This window comes from Leptinotarsa decemlineata, unplaced genomic scaffold, assembly GCF_025532065.1.
Source record: "Leptinotarsa decemlineata unplaced genomic scaffold, Ldec_3_MD MMD2_tig00026354_RagTag_RagTag, whole genome shotgun sequence".
NCBI lineage: Eukaryota > Metazoa > Arthropoda > Insecta > Coleoptera > Chrysomelidae > Leptinotarsa > Leptinotarsa decemlineata.
In genome coordinates this window covers 2721859-2735902 of record NW_027412702.1, presented here as the reverse complement: position 1 = coordinate 2735902, position 14044 = coordinate 2721859, and the positions used below count along the sequence as shown (strand labels likewise).

The 14044-nt window shown below is 33.1% G+C and overlaps 1 protein-coding gene across 4 annotated transcripts in view; it reads left to right on the top strand.

Moving 5' to 3' along the window:
* The window catches only part of LOC111507339 (chloride channel protein 2), a 67938-nt gene that overhangs the window by 37642 nt on the left and 16252 nt on the right, over window positions 1-14044 (top strand). For all 4 annotated transcript variants that reach the window (XM_074184402.1, XM_074184405.1, XM_074184403.1 and 1 more), the window contains 2 exons: window positions 11689-11817; window positions 11869-12159. In XM_074184402.1, coding sequence (XP_074040503.1) covers window positions 11689-11817; window positions 11869-12159 — 420 coding nt within the window. The remainder of the gene's footprint in view (window positions 1-11688; window positions 11818-11868; window positions 12160-14044) is intronic.

The following is a 14044-nucleotide window of genomic DNA, read 5'->3' as shown; positions in this document are numbered from 1 at the left end:
TGATAGAAGGAGAACCTGCTCATCAATAATTGTGTTACACATAATTCAGTACATATAAACGTATAGTCTATCTGGGACATGAATCAATTAACCAATAAGCGCCGATTCATACAGAACGGATGTTGGGTGGAGACGAGACGCGGACATGGTACAAAGAAGCGATGTGGCGCTACGTCGCTTCTAACTCTTTTTTACAGAGGAAAGACACGAAATAGCGAAACGTCTGCGCTCCGTATTTTATCCGCCTTTTGCACGAAAAACTTTCTGTACCTGGCATGCATTTGCTAAGATGCCTTGTGATTCTTGCAGAAAGGCGACATGTTTACTATAGTATCTAATCGATCTGGGGTGTGAACAAAACCGGCAATTTTTAAAATAGGTTCATTCTCTTCGTTGTCCTTTTCCCTACTCTTTCAGAATTTTGGAATACACAAAAGTACGGAATTAGAAATGAACAAATTCACGCCATGGTTCATGACAAAAAAATACTAGGAGCAAGCAGAGGTTGTACCCTCTATGGCTAAAAACTTTTACATATCTTATATAGCATAATATGATATATGCATATATTCAAACTTCAGACTATAATTATTATCTATCACGATATTGCCTACTAATAAGACCACAACTTCAGTGTTATCATTGTTAGAATGAAAAATCTGTAAGTAGCAAAAGAAGTTTCATATTTCCATGTATTTATTTTTTCTTGATTGATTTTTTCAATTTGTTGACAAAATTTATGAATACGACAAGTTACTGACTGAGGGCACTTTGCAGTAGTTTATATTACGCAGTAACTTCCCGAGGTGAAATTTTCAGTAGCGGTATAAACGCTTGATACTTGAGAAATTTTTGTTTTCGTAGTGAAAATAAATTTCTTAAACCCAAACACGTGAAATTGTTTTATATTTAGCAATTCATTAACACTTGATCTGACGTATGAACAATAATATTCAAGTTTGATATTATTGCTAACAGTATATAATTTGATGGCATACAAATGAATGATGAAAAACAAATAATTCTTTAAAATCTATGTTTATTACCGATGCATAAAGGTTTATGTACATCTCAGGGGTTTCAGAGGCAAGTGAAATGTATTCAACCGGCGTATTAGAATTTTTACATACTGAGATTTAATTTTTCGTTTCTCAGTTATCTCGACAAGAATTATTTCGTAATGAGAAAAAAACTCAAAGTTGGTTATATGCACAAACTATATATTACAGTAAATAGGGGAACCTGTTCTACCTTAGACAGTTTTTTTTTATTTAAATTATTTATAGAATAATGTCACTATCTACATGTGCATACATGTAAAGATCATTTAATTAACTAATAAAACTCTGCATATTTCTAAACACTTGGGACCACTAACCACTTGCAAAAAAAAAGTGAAAACTGACCAAGGTACAACAGACCAGATGTACCTTGGACATTCTCCGTTGTACCTTGGACGGAGAAGGTTCAAATCAATTATTAGATATAATTTATTTATTATCTGTTGAAATAATATTGGTGATCATTATTTAATCATATGAGTATTTGCAAATTACAAATAGAAACAGTTATTAACTAGTGGATTTTAGTAAAAGTATTATTTTTTTTAAGCATCATCTATTTATTTTGTACTCATTATAGTCGACAATACTTTGGCTTGGAATTACATAATTCATCCACCAAAAATGCTGTATTGAACAAAAATAAGTAATAAAAGAACTTACGAAGTTACAACAAAAATGAAAATAAAAAATTACGAAAGACTCAGACTTAGTTACTATTTTGAGATTAATTCTCACTTATATTTATTTAAATATCATTTAACAAAAATCCCATTATTTTTCAATTTCTGAAACATAAACTTCTCTTTTTGAGTTGACTCGCTTTGGGTTATTATTTTTTTTTAATATCTTGATACGGATACAAATTCAAATCCTCCTTTTCAGGACATTTCCAGTTTTTCAAAGACTTTTGCATGGAATTTATCAAAACTCCCTCTTCACCCAGGGATTTTATTTTACCCACGAAGTATTCTTCTTCGTGAATAAATATCACAAAGTCTCCTATCTCATAATCATAATTGACGCTATCTTCTTCAATCGGACTATCACTATTTTCATTTTCACTATAAGAGTCATCAGTGTCGTGGACGGAATAGTTCGAATCTTCAGAGTCAGACTGGATCAGGACTTTTCGTTTTACTCTATCTGTTTTCTTTTGTTCCTTATTCTTGCCTATCTTTAACTTACGATCATCTTCAAGAGCTACTTTTTTAACTTTTTTTGAAGCCTCAATCGCATTGTTCTCGGGTGTATCCGTTTGAATTCTAGATTTGCATTTGGTCTACCTTTATGTGTTCCTTTTCGAAGTTCGGCTTTTGGATGTAAGCGAATTATTTTAGGGGTGATAAGTTTTGAAGAACTTGGTCCAAATTTATGAGGTCTGTTAGAAATGTTGAGTAAGGACATTTCAGGTTGATCAGAGGACTCTTGGGCCAATTCTGGAGTCAACTGATTACCAGTCTGTGCACAAGATTCTGGGGGCCAAAGATGACCAACTTCGACTGGAGGTTCTTGGAGCAGTGATTTGTCAGCCTGTGCAGATGATTCTTCAGGCAAAAAACGATCAGGCTGTGTGGAATTTTTTTGAGGTGAAGGACGATCTGAAAAGTTTGCTGCCAAAAAGTCAGCATCTGAGAATATATTCTCATTTAGTGGATGGAATCCTGTAGCCTTCAAACCATTCGCAATGTTCATTGGTGTAAACGCAGGTGGAAATGCTTTTTCGACCAAGTCAGCAATGTCATAAATTGTCAAAGGTTTTCCTATGTGTCCAGGTATCATTAGCTTTTCGTTAGCTACCTGATTAAAATATATTTTAAATGGTCTAAAAACTGATTTTTCCAATGTTTGCATTTTATTGCTTGTGTGTGGATGAAGCGTAACAAGAATGACACCGTTTTCTTTGGCCAGGGGAATTGCTGAAACAGAAATATGGCTTTCGTGATTGTCCATTAGAACAATAACAGGCCGCTCCTTAGAAGGTCTTGGAAATTTTATGAAAGGATCCATAAACAACACGAAAGTGGCTTCATTAGATCATCCTGATGGGTTGGCAGCGCCTACAGTGCCCTCTGGTGCTCCATGTCTTCAAAGTTGTCCCTTGGGAAGATAAGCATTGGTGGAATAAATCCTCCACCGGCATTACAAGCAGCTATCACCGTAACGGTGGCTCCTCTTACAGCGCTCGTCATGGATCCTACTTCCTTATGGTGCCAGAATTTTTGGAGGGTCGTGCACGGTTGATCCTGTCTCATCTATATTCCAAATGTTAGCTGCTTGTGAATCTGATGGGCATTGTGACAGAGCTTTCTTGTGATTATTGAACGTCAGTTCAATAGTGTGTTTCTTGAATGCCGACGAACGCGCCAAGCTCGTGGCTTCCGGGTAACGAAGGGAGAGCTCTTCTTTGTATCGTTTCCTCAATAAACGCAGCCAGTAATCTCCGGCCATTTGTTCAGAGTCCCATGTAGAAGGGTATTTTATTTTATTAGCCTTTGCGATCTGGTACGCCAGTATACTTTGACGTGTTTTAGAGTTAGACCAAACTGAAGGTTTGCTGCATCCTTGATGTACTCTACTAGCATATTGTTTTGCTCTTCATCAAATACTTTTTTGACTGCAAGATTTTCACTCAAATCGTGCAGAGAAGTACCTTCTTTCATCATGTGGTGGTAGAACGGTCTTAAGGTAGTTCTGGAAATATGAAAATGCACGGAAGCATCATGAAGCGTAAATTTCTTCGCCTTCACTAAAGTTACTGCGTTTTCAATATTTTTTGTGTCGATCACAGGTCTTTCAATATTTTCCTTGCTTTGCGGCATTTTACCTACAACAATGATACATATTTTTTTCAATACAATACAATTTTACTCATAAAGACGTATGTAAATAACTGTTGACCTAATTGCGACCGAAATTATGTACCTTGGCCAGTGACCAAGGTATATCGCAAGTTCGGCTAAGGTACAATATCGCGATAACTTCACTTTACAAGCTTGATAAACCCACTTGCGATTGAGGTTAGGATCTGACACTCATGCCGTCTAGTAGCTAGATATACTAAGATTAGATTTTATATAATACGGTTTCCACAAACATGCAACACTTCAAATAAATTGGAATAAAGTAAAGCCCAAAAAAGTAACTTTTTGAGTGTAAAACAATCAAATTACTTTCATTAGCTGTACTCTCACGGCGCCGGCGAAACGCAACTAACTTCACATTAATGCGGATCGATGAGGTATCAAACAACATAGACAACAGTTCTAAAAGGCGCGAAATTTTTGAAAAAAGTAAGATTGTTCCAGGTACAACTCTGTCCAGGGTACAACAGGTTCCACTACTATTTCATTTATTCACTGTAATAATATTTTTGCATGTTTAGACTTAGCGAAAGTGGCAGTACTGGCCATACCAATAAAAAAACTCCAGTGTGAATTTTAACATGATCTCTTTGCAAATCAGATTCAATACGAGAACTTCGGATAGCTTGAATTTGAATGTTATGAATTGTATGTAATGATCGATGTTTACTATGATCAGAATCGAATCTATATATGTTTGTTTGAAGGTGATTGACAATGTTTCATGATAAATTTCACTAGTTCTACTATATAAAATGATTTGAAATCCTTAAAACAACTAAAAAAGAAGAATTAAAAATGAATAGCTGAAAATAAGAATTATATTAACCAAAATAAACCTGAAATGAAATAATAGTGAAATAAAATACAAGTATTTTCACTATACCAAAATAAACCTGAAATGAAATAATAGTGAAATAAAATACAAGTATTTTCACTATTATTTCATTTCAGGTTTATTTTGGTTATTATAATTCTTATTTTTAGCTATTCATTTTTAATTCTTCTTTTTTAGTTGTTTCAGGGATTTCAAATCATTTTATATAGTAGACAATGGAAGTCCGAACTAGTGAAACGAATCTATATACCTACATTAGTGGAAAGAAAAAGAGTTTTGATAGAATAACTGCCTTCAGTTTCTATCTTTTGTCTAAATTTATTTCAGAACCGAACTGGATATTTTGATACCATTCGAGATAGGTTGGGAAAGAGGAGCAAATCACCAATCTTCATTCTAATCCTGTTTAATGATATCAATAATTTTGTTTTTTATTTCATCAAAATTTCCAAATGAAAATGCATCCTATTCAGTCCAAGAATTGAAAAAATACAACTCACAAAGTTGGAAATATTGGTTTGTAAAAAAGTTTAGTCTCAACTAAATCAAAATTGTTAATAGAACATTATCGAATTTCTAGTATGAGGATCTAGATAATCTCGCAGACTATTCTATATCCGGTACTAGAGCTAGACATGGATTATCAGTTCTATATATATAACCACTGAACCATCTTTAGGAATATTAAAATTTTTTATACGGAACCAAAATAATAAATTGGTCTGGTAGGTCGGTAGCCGAGCGGTTTGACGTGGGTTCTTTGTTTACTCTCTCAATCGACCGATGTGTGAGTCGGTGGTTCAAGCCGAAAGAACGATTTTCACTTGCTATCATCTAAACCGTGTTAGGAATCACATGTTTAAAGTTAAGACCTGATTAGTCCTTAGCTCACACAAGTTTCGACTTCTGAGGGTTGTCGTTCGTAAGGATGCGACAGCTGGTTAACGGAAAAACATGTTTCTGACTGATTGGATTTTTCAGTAGTTTATATTACGCAGTAACTTTTCGGAGTTAACTTTTCAGTTTGCCCTTCATTACACTTCAGCAGATTCTCTATTGATTTAGCTTTCATTTTCTCAGATTGTGGTAATGAACTCGAAAAACAGTAAAAAATATTGAGTCCTTCACAAAAAATGTCTTTTGTAAAATATATACATGTATAGTTTATATTTTTTATTAGTTGATAGTATTCAACGAAATTCATTTTTTGTGGAGGAAAATCAGTTTTTCATCGAACTTTTTTGAGTATTTTTCACCTTCCACAATCTGAAAAATATAAAAATTATAATGGGGAACTTTACACTGAAGAAAAAACAAAAAATTGTTTTTACGAGATACCTTGTTCTGGTGGTAAAAGTTATATTGGTGAAACCTCGAGACCATTGAAAGTACGTGAGAATGAACATCGAGATTACATAAAGAATAGACAATTGACAGGATCTAAATTGTCAGAACACATTTCAAAATCAGACGGTGAAATCGAGTGGAATGGAACAAGACAAGAATGATTACCAATGAGCCTCACTCTAAGAGACGGTATCTAAAAGAATCAGCGTATATTTTCATATCTGAGGAGAATTGTATTCCAAACAGTTTCTTAGAAATAGACCGTACTTGACTACCCATCTTGAAGAAAACTTTGGATAGTGGCGAAATGGCAACAGACTGATATCGGAGAGCACTTTGTATTACATCAAATGTTTCAGTTGTCAATCAACAACATTGATATAATTTCATATTTCAAAACTACTTTGATATCTTTCGAAGAAGTGAAGAAATAAATAAACAAAAGGAATAACTGCAAATATCTTATACATTTTTTGTCCATTTCTAAAAAAGGAGGTAGATTTTGGCCTCCGAAACATAAAAATAAGTATTGTATTATTTCTTAGCAATTTTTTTAATAGGCAAAATTGTTAAATACGACAAGTTACTGATAAATAGAATATTTTTTTGTGAAAAATACTTTGATTTTACGCAATGACTTATCGGGGTAAACTGAAAAGTTTCCCCTTTCTACACTTGTATAAAGTTCTCCATTATAATTTCAATATTTTTCAGATTGTAGACGGTAAAAAATACCCAAAAAGAATCAAAGAACTTCCATATAAATTCGCTGAGGTTTCTCCATGGAATCTATTACAAATTGATTAATATTGAAATTTCCAATTCATTATTGTTATTTGTATCCGGAATCATGTGACAATTTCTCAAAGACATCCTTCTATTTGTATTCTAACCGCTCTCTTGAATTTCACAACTCACCTGGTAGGTGACACATATGTTGAATAAACACATATTAGTTTTAAACCATCCATTGCTCATTTTAATGGAGTGTAATTCAAACAATTTGACAATCATTATTCGTACTTCACTAGAATAGAAATTAGAATTAGGTACATTGTATCCATACCTTGTCAGTAGCATCGATGAATTTGAAAGAAGAGCTAGGTACCGATTGCTTCCAAGGAAATACACCGAGTAGGATAAACGGTGGGAAATCTGAAATACTGAAATGATTATTTTTAATGGAAATGGTCATTTGGGCTCTTAGAAGTAAGTGCATGTTACATAAAAAATTATGATCCTCTATTAGTAGAAAATCAGCCAAATCAGTGATTTATAATCCACTTTTATAAATTTCAGCTACATCCAGTTAATACACGTTCATATGGATTGGAGCCATAGAGTTTATATAATAATAATAATAATAATAATAATAATAATCGGCTTTATTCATCGAATAATTACAAATTGAACACAGTGAAACAATCGATGAAAATCGAAGTTCAGCTTATGCTGTTTTTCAATTTAACCTAGGTATTTATGAAATTAAAAAAAAACCTATGAAATAGCAAATAATATTAACAACTAACCATCAAATAATGAGCAAATCCAACAAACATACACATAACCATAAACACATAATCTAGCTCACATATATACATATATACACACACATATATATATATATATATATATATATATATATATATATATATATATATATATATATATATATATTATATATACATATATAGATACACAATAAGTCCTCATATACATACGTACACACAAATATACATATACATACACACATATGTATAAACAAAAGAATCACCACGAAGATGCACAGAGGTATGAGTTTCACATTAGATCAATCTGAATCAGTGAAGATAAGATTTGATTTTTTCCTTAAAATTATACAAAGAGTAATGCTCAAATTCACAAGGTAGAGCATTATAAAGAATGATGGAATTCGTCACCAAGAAAAATATTGTTGATTCAATAATTATATAGGTTATAAAATGAAATAATTGAAGATGATCTTTAATGTTACATATATCGACGAATCATTAGCCACTTTGGAGAGTATTTGATGCTTACCCTGCTTATCGTTGTATATCACAGAAGTATTACGTTTTTGATAATGTGAATATGAATATTCGAATAAATTCAAATATTTGCCCCGTACTCGAAAAACATGCTATCAATGTTCTGATAAGCACTACAAAAATGCTGTTTCTTACTGGAACAACTTAATTCAGACAGAATGCGTTTGGGATATTCTTCATATGTTACAATGAGAAATTTTGTGTTTTCTGGACCATAATCAGAGAATCAAGAGAAAATTATAGAGACAAAAAAGTTATTTGGAATGAAAATTCATTATTGTAGCTAATTATATCGAAGAATTTAGTTAGAAAACCAAATTTTTAACTGTAATATATAAATATTTGTTATCCAAATAGTTGAGACATCATTTTAATAGTTGGCAGAAGTAATGTATTTCATTTCTATCCATGCTGAATTCCAAGACGTTTGTATTCTCAATTCAGAATTTTGGGAAGATGATATATATAAAGCTACTTCCACATAAACATTGAATGATACAAAAATAACTTTTTCCTAATCAGTTTTTACTCCAAACATCACAAAAACGCTACACAACATAATACATGGAAGAGTTATAGGTATGAGAAATTTCATTTACATGGAACCCTATTATCCTCAATGGCAAACTTCTGAGTTTCGAAATAAAACGCTTGTATCAATACCTCATCAGAACCTTTCTAGATAATATTACAAGATGAAGCGTCTCATGTCACGATGACAGTACGTTGTGACGTTTATTTGATTCGATCCCAGCCAAATGAAACTTCTTTGAAAAAGTTATTTTTGTATATACAGGGTGAGTCAACAAGATTCCCTCGGTCCATTGCTATCAGAAGAAACAATTTTTCGAACTGCTCATTTTTTTGCACTCATGTCGAGAAATATTATCTTTCAAAATTATTTTCTCGCACACTGGGTGATTCAACCGAGCGTGGCCAACAGAAGTTATATTTTTTTAAATAGAACACCCAATATATGAATACGTCATTTGATTCCATATTTTTTTAGCTTTCTAAGGACGTTTTGTTTTCGAATTTCCATTGCGGCACTGACAAGTTATTCAAGAAAAACCTATTTTGCGAAAAATAATTTTTTAATTCACCACTCACTGGATTTTTTCAGGGATAGTTAGTCAACATCATGATGATAATTTCCAGAATCTCAACTTTTGTAAATAATATATAGGGTACTCGGTAAAACCGGTCAAGTTTCATTCATTTTCAAATAGACATAATTCAACTTTTTCAAATGGAACACCCTGTATTTCACTACATTTTTCATCGGAGGTTTACTATACGAAAAACTGACATTTTACAAATTATACAAGTTTTAGTAATTGTTCTAACCACAAAAAATGTATTTTCTTATGTCCACTTGCACAAATTTGTTTTTCGAATATTCAAACTAATCGCTAGTACATTAACATTTTTAATACCATCTAATGATAGTTATCAGCGGTTTCAACAGTATAAAATGCGTAAAATTTCTAAAGAATATTTATACTGCTTTTTTGTCTAAAAATCCAGTTATCCATGACTGATATCAAAAATTGAATCTCGGAATTTGCCAATAACGCCGTGTGTTGAAGTTTCTTTTGCGTGTAGATTGAATCATTTTCATTATGAATCATGTATTGGAAGATTATGGTGCAAATGGTCTATGCTTTTGGGGAAAGTGACGGAAATTGCTTTCTTGCATCTAGGATTCACAAAGAGAAGTTCCCCGAAAGAAGACAACCAGATGGAAGGATATTTCAGGCTCTAAAAACAAGATCTGAAAAAACTGGTAAGTCAATCACGAGAATTTCGAACGTGTCTGCCCTGTAATAAATGAATAGAATACATTTCAAATTGCTCTTCATCTTTTTGAAAATCCCCATGTGAGTACCCGAGACTTGAGCAGGGAATTAGGATTTTCTCAAACCAGCGTGCCTTGAATGATACGAGCAAGCAAATTCCATCCTTACCACATGCAATTGATGCAAGAGTTAAGAGGAAGATATTTTGAAAAACGTGTTCAATTTTGCCGAAAGGTTTTAGAGAACCTCTATTTTGTTCGTTGCCTGAACCATCAACAGCGTTGGGCACTGAATGTTTGGGGTGGAATTCTCGGAAAAAGAGTTATCGGTCCGTATTTTTTGGATGGGCATCTCACTGGAAAAAAATATGTAAGATTTTTTTGGCATGAGTTTTCGAATTTATTAGACGGGGTTCCATATAGAACAAGACTGAGAATGTGGCTACAACAAGACGGTGCACCACCACATTTCAAAACTGAGGTACGGGAAAACCTCAACGATCATTTCGATCAAAAATGGATAGGTAGCGGTGGGCTTTTAGCGTGGCCACCCAGATCACCTGACCTGACCAAAATGGATTGTTTTATGGGGGTATATCAAATAAATTGTCTACCAAACTCCTCCAACATCAATCTATAGAAGACATGAAACGAAGAATAACTAGAGCGTTCAGGGAAATACCAGAAGATATGGTGGAACGTGTAGAGAATTCGTTTAAAAAAAGACTGGCAATATGTGTTGCAGAAAATATTCGCCATTTTGAATATCTTTTGGATTCCTCTATTTAATAAAAAATGTAGGCATTATTGTTCATACTGAAAAAATTTTGAGTGAGTGGACGTGAATAAATGGATTTTTGTGGTTACAACAAATAATAAAACTGGGTATAATTTGTAAAATATCTGTTTTTTGTATAGTATACCTCTGATAAAATATGTAGTGAAATGTTCATGCAAATGAAAAATATAAGGTATTCCATTTGAGAAAAGTTGAATTATGTCTGTCTGAAAATGAATAAAACTTGACCTGTTTAACCGAGCACCCTATATATTTATTGTTTCCAAAAGTTGACATTATTGAAATTATCATAATGTTGCCGACTTACTATTTTTTTAAGTCCACTTAATTGCTGTAGACATGCGGGTGGTGAATTAAAAAATATTGTCTGCAAAATAGGTTTTTCTGAAATAACTTGGCAATGCCGCAGTGGAAATTCGAAAAAAAAATTCCATAGAGGGCTAAAAAATATGGAATTGAATGACTTATTCATATACTGGGTGTTCCATTTGAAAAAATATAACTTTGGTTGGCCACGCTCGGCTAAATCACCCAGTATGCGGGAAAATAATTTTGAAAGATAGTATTTATCGATATGACTGCGAAAAAAACTGAGCAATTCCAAAAATTATTTTCCCTGATAGCAGTGGACCTGAGGAATCTTGTTGACTCACCCTGTATAATTCAATGTTCATATGAAAGTAGTTGTTTCAAGAAGGCTTTTTTCTTCAAGTTTGTATCTGAAAGTAACTTCTGTGATATCTTTGTTTGGAGTTTAGTTTGAACTAAATTGCTTTCTTCCGTTCTTTGGAAATTCCACACAATTTTTTTGTATAAAAATGAAGAAACCGATCTCTTTCGAATATATATACCTTTCAATTCAAATAATGTGTTATTGAAAGTCATTTATTTTCTGTAGAAATTCTTGTTCATGTCATTCATTCATTGTTTTAGGACAAATGTGGTTATATCATGATTTATCCAGTGGATTATTCACCAAATGGGTGGCTTGGATATGCATACCATTCTGTCTCGTGATGTGGGATGTCGGGTTGACACATTTATTAGCTCCTCAAGCTGCTGGTAAGTTGGGTATGGATTATTTCATTGAGATATTTCAATAATTTTCCCAAGGTTCTGGTATCCCCCAACTGAAGACTAGTCTCAGAGGTGTTTTCATGAAAGAAGTTTTGACATTCAAAGTTCTTATAGCCAAGTGGCTTGGAATTATAGCGACTATTGGTAGTGGAATGCCTCTTGGCAAAGAAGGACCTTTGATTCACATGTCAAGCATAATTGTTACCAAAATGAGCAACTTCATATCAAACTTCAATAAGATTTATGACAATGAGAGTAAGAAGATTGAGATGTTGGGAGCTGCATGGGCTGTTGGTGTGGCTTGCACATTCAATGCGCCAATAGGAGGTAAGAGTAATTGTAATTAGTACTAGTAGTAGAAGTATTTATTTCCACAATACAATTTATGTAGGTCCCTAGCCATCGGTATGAGGAAAACAGTAGTAGTAGTAGTAGAGTATATTCACAAAAAGAATTATTGAGAAAGTTTCAGACATTAATTAAATGATAAAAACAATATTTATCTAAATATTCTGGTATCGATTCATACAGGAGGCAAAAACGATATGACGAGAGTATATTTCAGTTTCTTGTTGAAAAGAATTTATTAAGATTGTAAAATACGTGCTGGTGTATTAACTGCTTCAGGGTTTTTTTTATACTTTGAGGGTACAAGGCAAACTATTGTAAATTTTCATTCCTGTGTACAGAGGACCATTAGGTTTTTCTGGTAGTAATATTTAGGTAACATATTCAAAAAACACTTCATTGTGAAATTTTCAATAAACAGTTTTATAAAAACGCAACAAGTGGTTTGCCTTACAATGGCTTCTTTGGGCGTGTCTTCACTCAGTGTTTAGTGAAAATCTCACAATAAAGTGTTTTTTGAATACTTTAGTTATAGATTTTCATCAAGTATCGGCCAATTCCATCGTATATATTCAAGTAGAATTACTTGTACTTGTTTGACAATTATGACAATTACCGGACTGCTCGAAAACATGCCGTTTTTTATGTATAAGCAGTGAAACTTCAAAAATATATGCATTAGTGAGAGTGAAAGTTCTATTTCAAAAAGTATTTTCTACATAAATCTCGACAGTTCAATTGAACGTTTTCAAAACTCAAGTGTGTCAGCGTGTGCAAAAATTGCTGTGCTGTGTTCAGAGTTCAACTGTTTTACGTGCACCTTCCAATCGCCTTCCAATTTGGCAGGTACCTCACTTATTGTTGTCATTTATATCTTTCTACTCTTCTAATATCGTTAAATATTTTGAAATACATCAAATATGAAGAAAAATTTGAAATTCATATAGAAATATTACTGTTTGATCAAAATTTAAATGGGGATTCATCCAACTTGACAGAGCGATTTCTGCATGTATTTATTTATTTCTACTTCTGTAATATATGTATTTCTCAATCCTTGAAGAAAACTTTGAAAAATACACTTCTCTAAACAGTACACAGGTTGTTGGAAATATTGATTTTGCATTTTTACATTTCAGCTTGTTTTTTTGATAGAGATAGCTATGTTCGGCAGTTTCTTCCAGTTTTTTCTTAGTTTGACAACACAGACTAACGGAATACTGTAAATCCAATTTCTCATTTTCATTCTTCATTCGCATCTATCAAGATCACCTTGAAAAATATTAGAACCGATTCAATTTTTCAAAAAGATCAGATAAGTGAGGTATTGATTCCAAGAAAGTAATTATTGTTGTGAATTTTCTCATTAGTCAGTGGGCTATGCTTGAAGACTGGCATTAAACAAATCTAAAGAAATGATCTTTAAACGTTCAAGCCAGTCTCGAATATACCTACACAGTAGGTTGAATGGACTGATGCTCATCAGAAAACAACTACTCACCTGGCTAATACTACGAAGTGCGTTGGATTATATCCGACAGACGTCAGTGCAGGAGTCTTCACAGAAAATGTCCTGCATATGTAATAGGCAATACAACTGAAAGAGTCGACTGTGAATTTTGGAACGGGCACACTTACAGACCGTTTTCGGGCTCATTAGCCACTCATCAGTTCAAGATAGTGGCCATCATCGACCTAAAGTTAATGGTATTCCATAATTGAAAATCGGAATTTTTTCAGAGTATTTCATTCCTCTTCCTAAGTTGGAGCGGACAACAAAATGTCACTCCCTCTAGTGGACGAGGTACTAACCACGTTTTTCCCCGTGGGTTGACCAATAACTGACTACACTGAACAATAATCA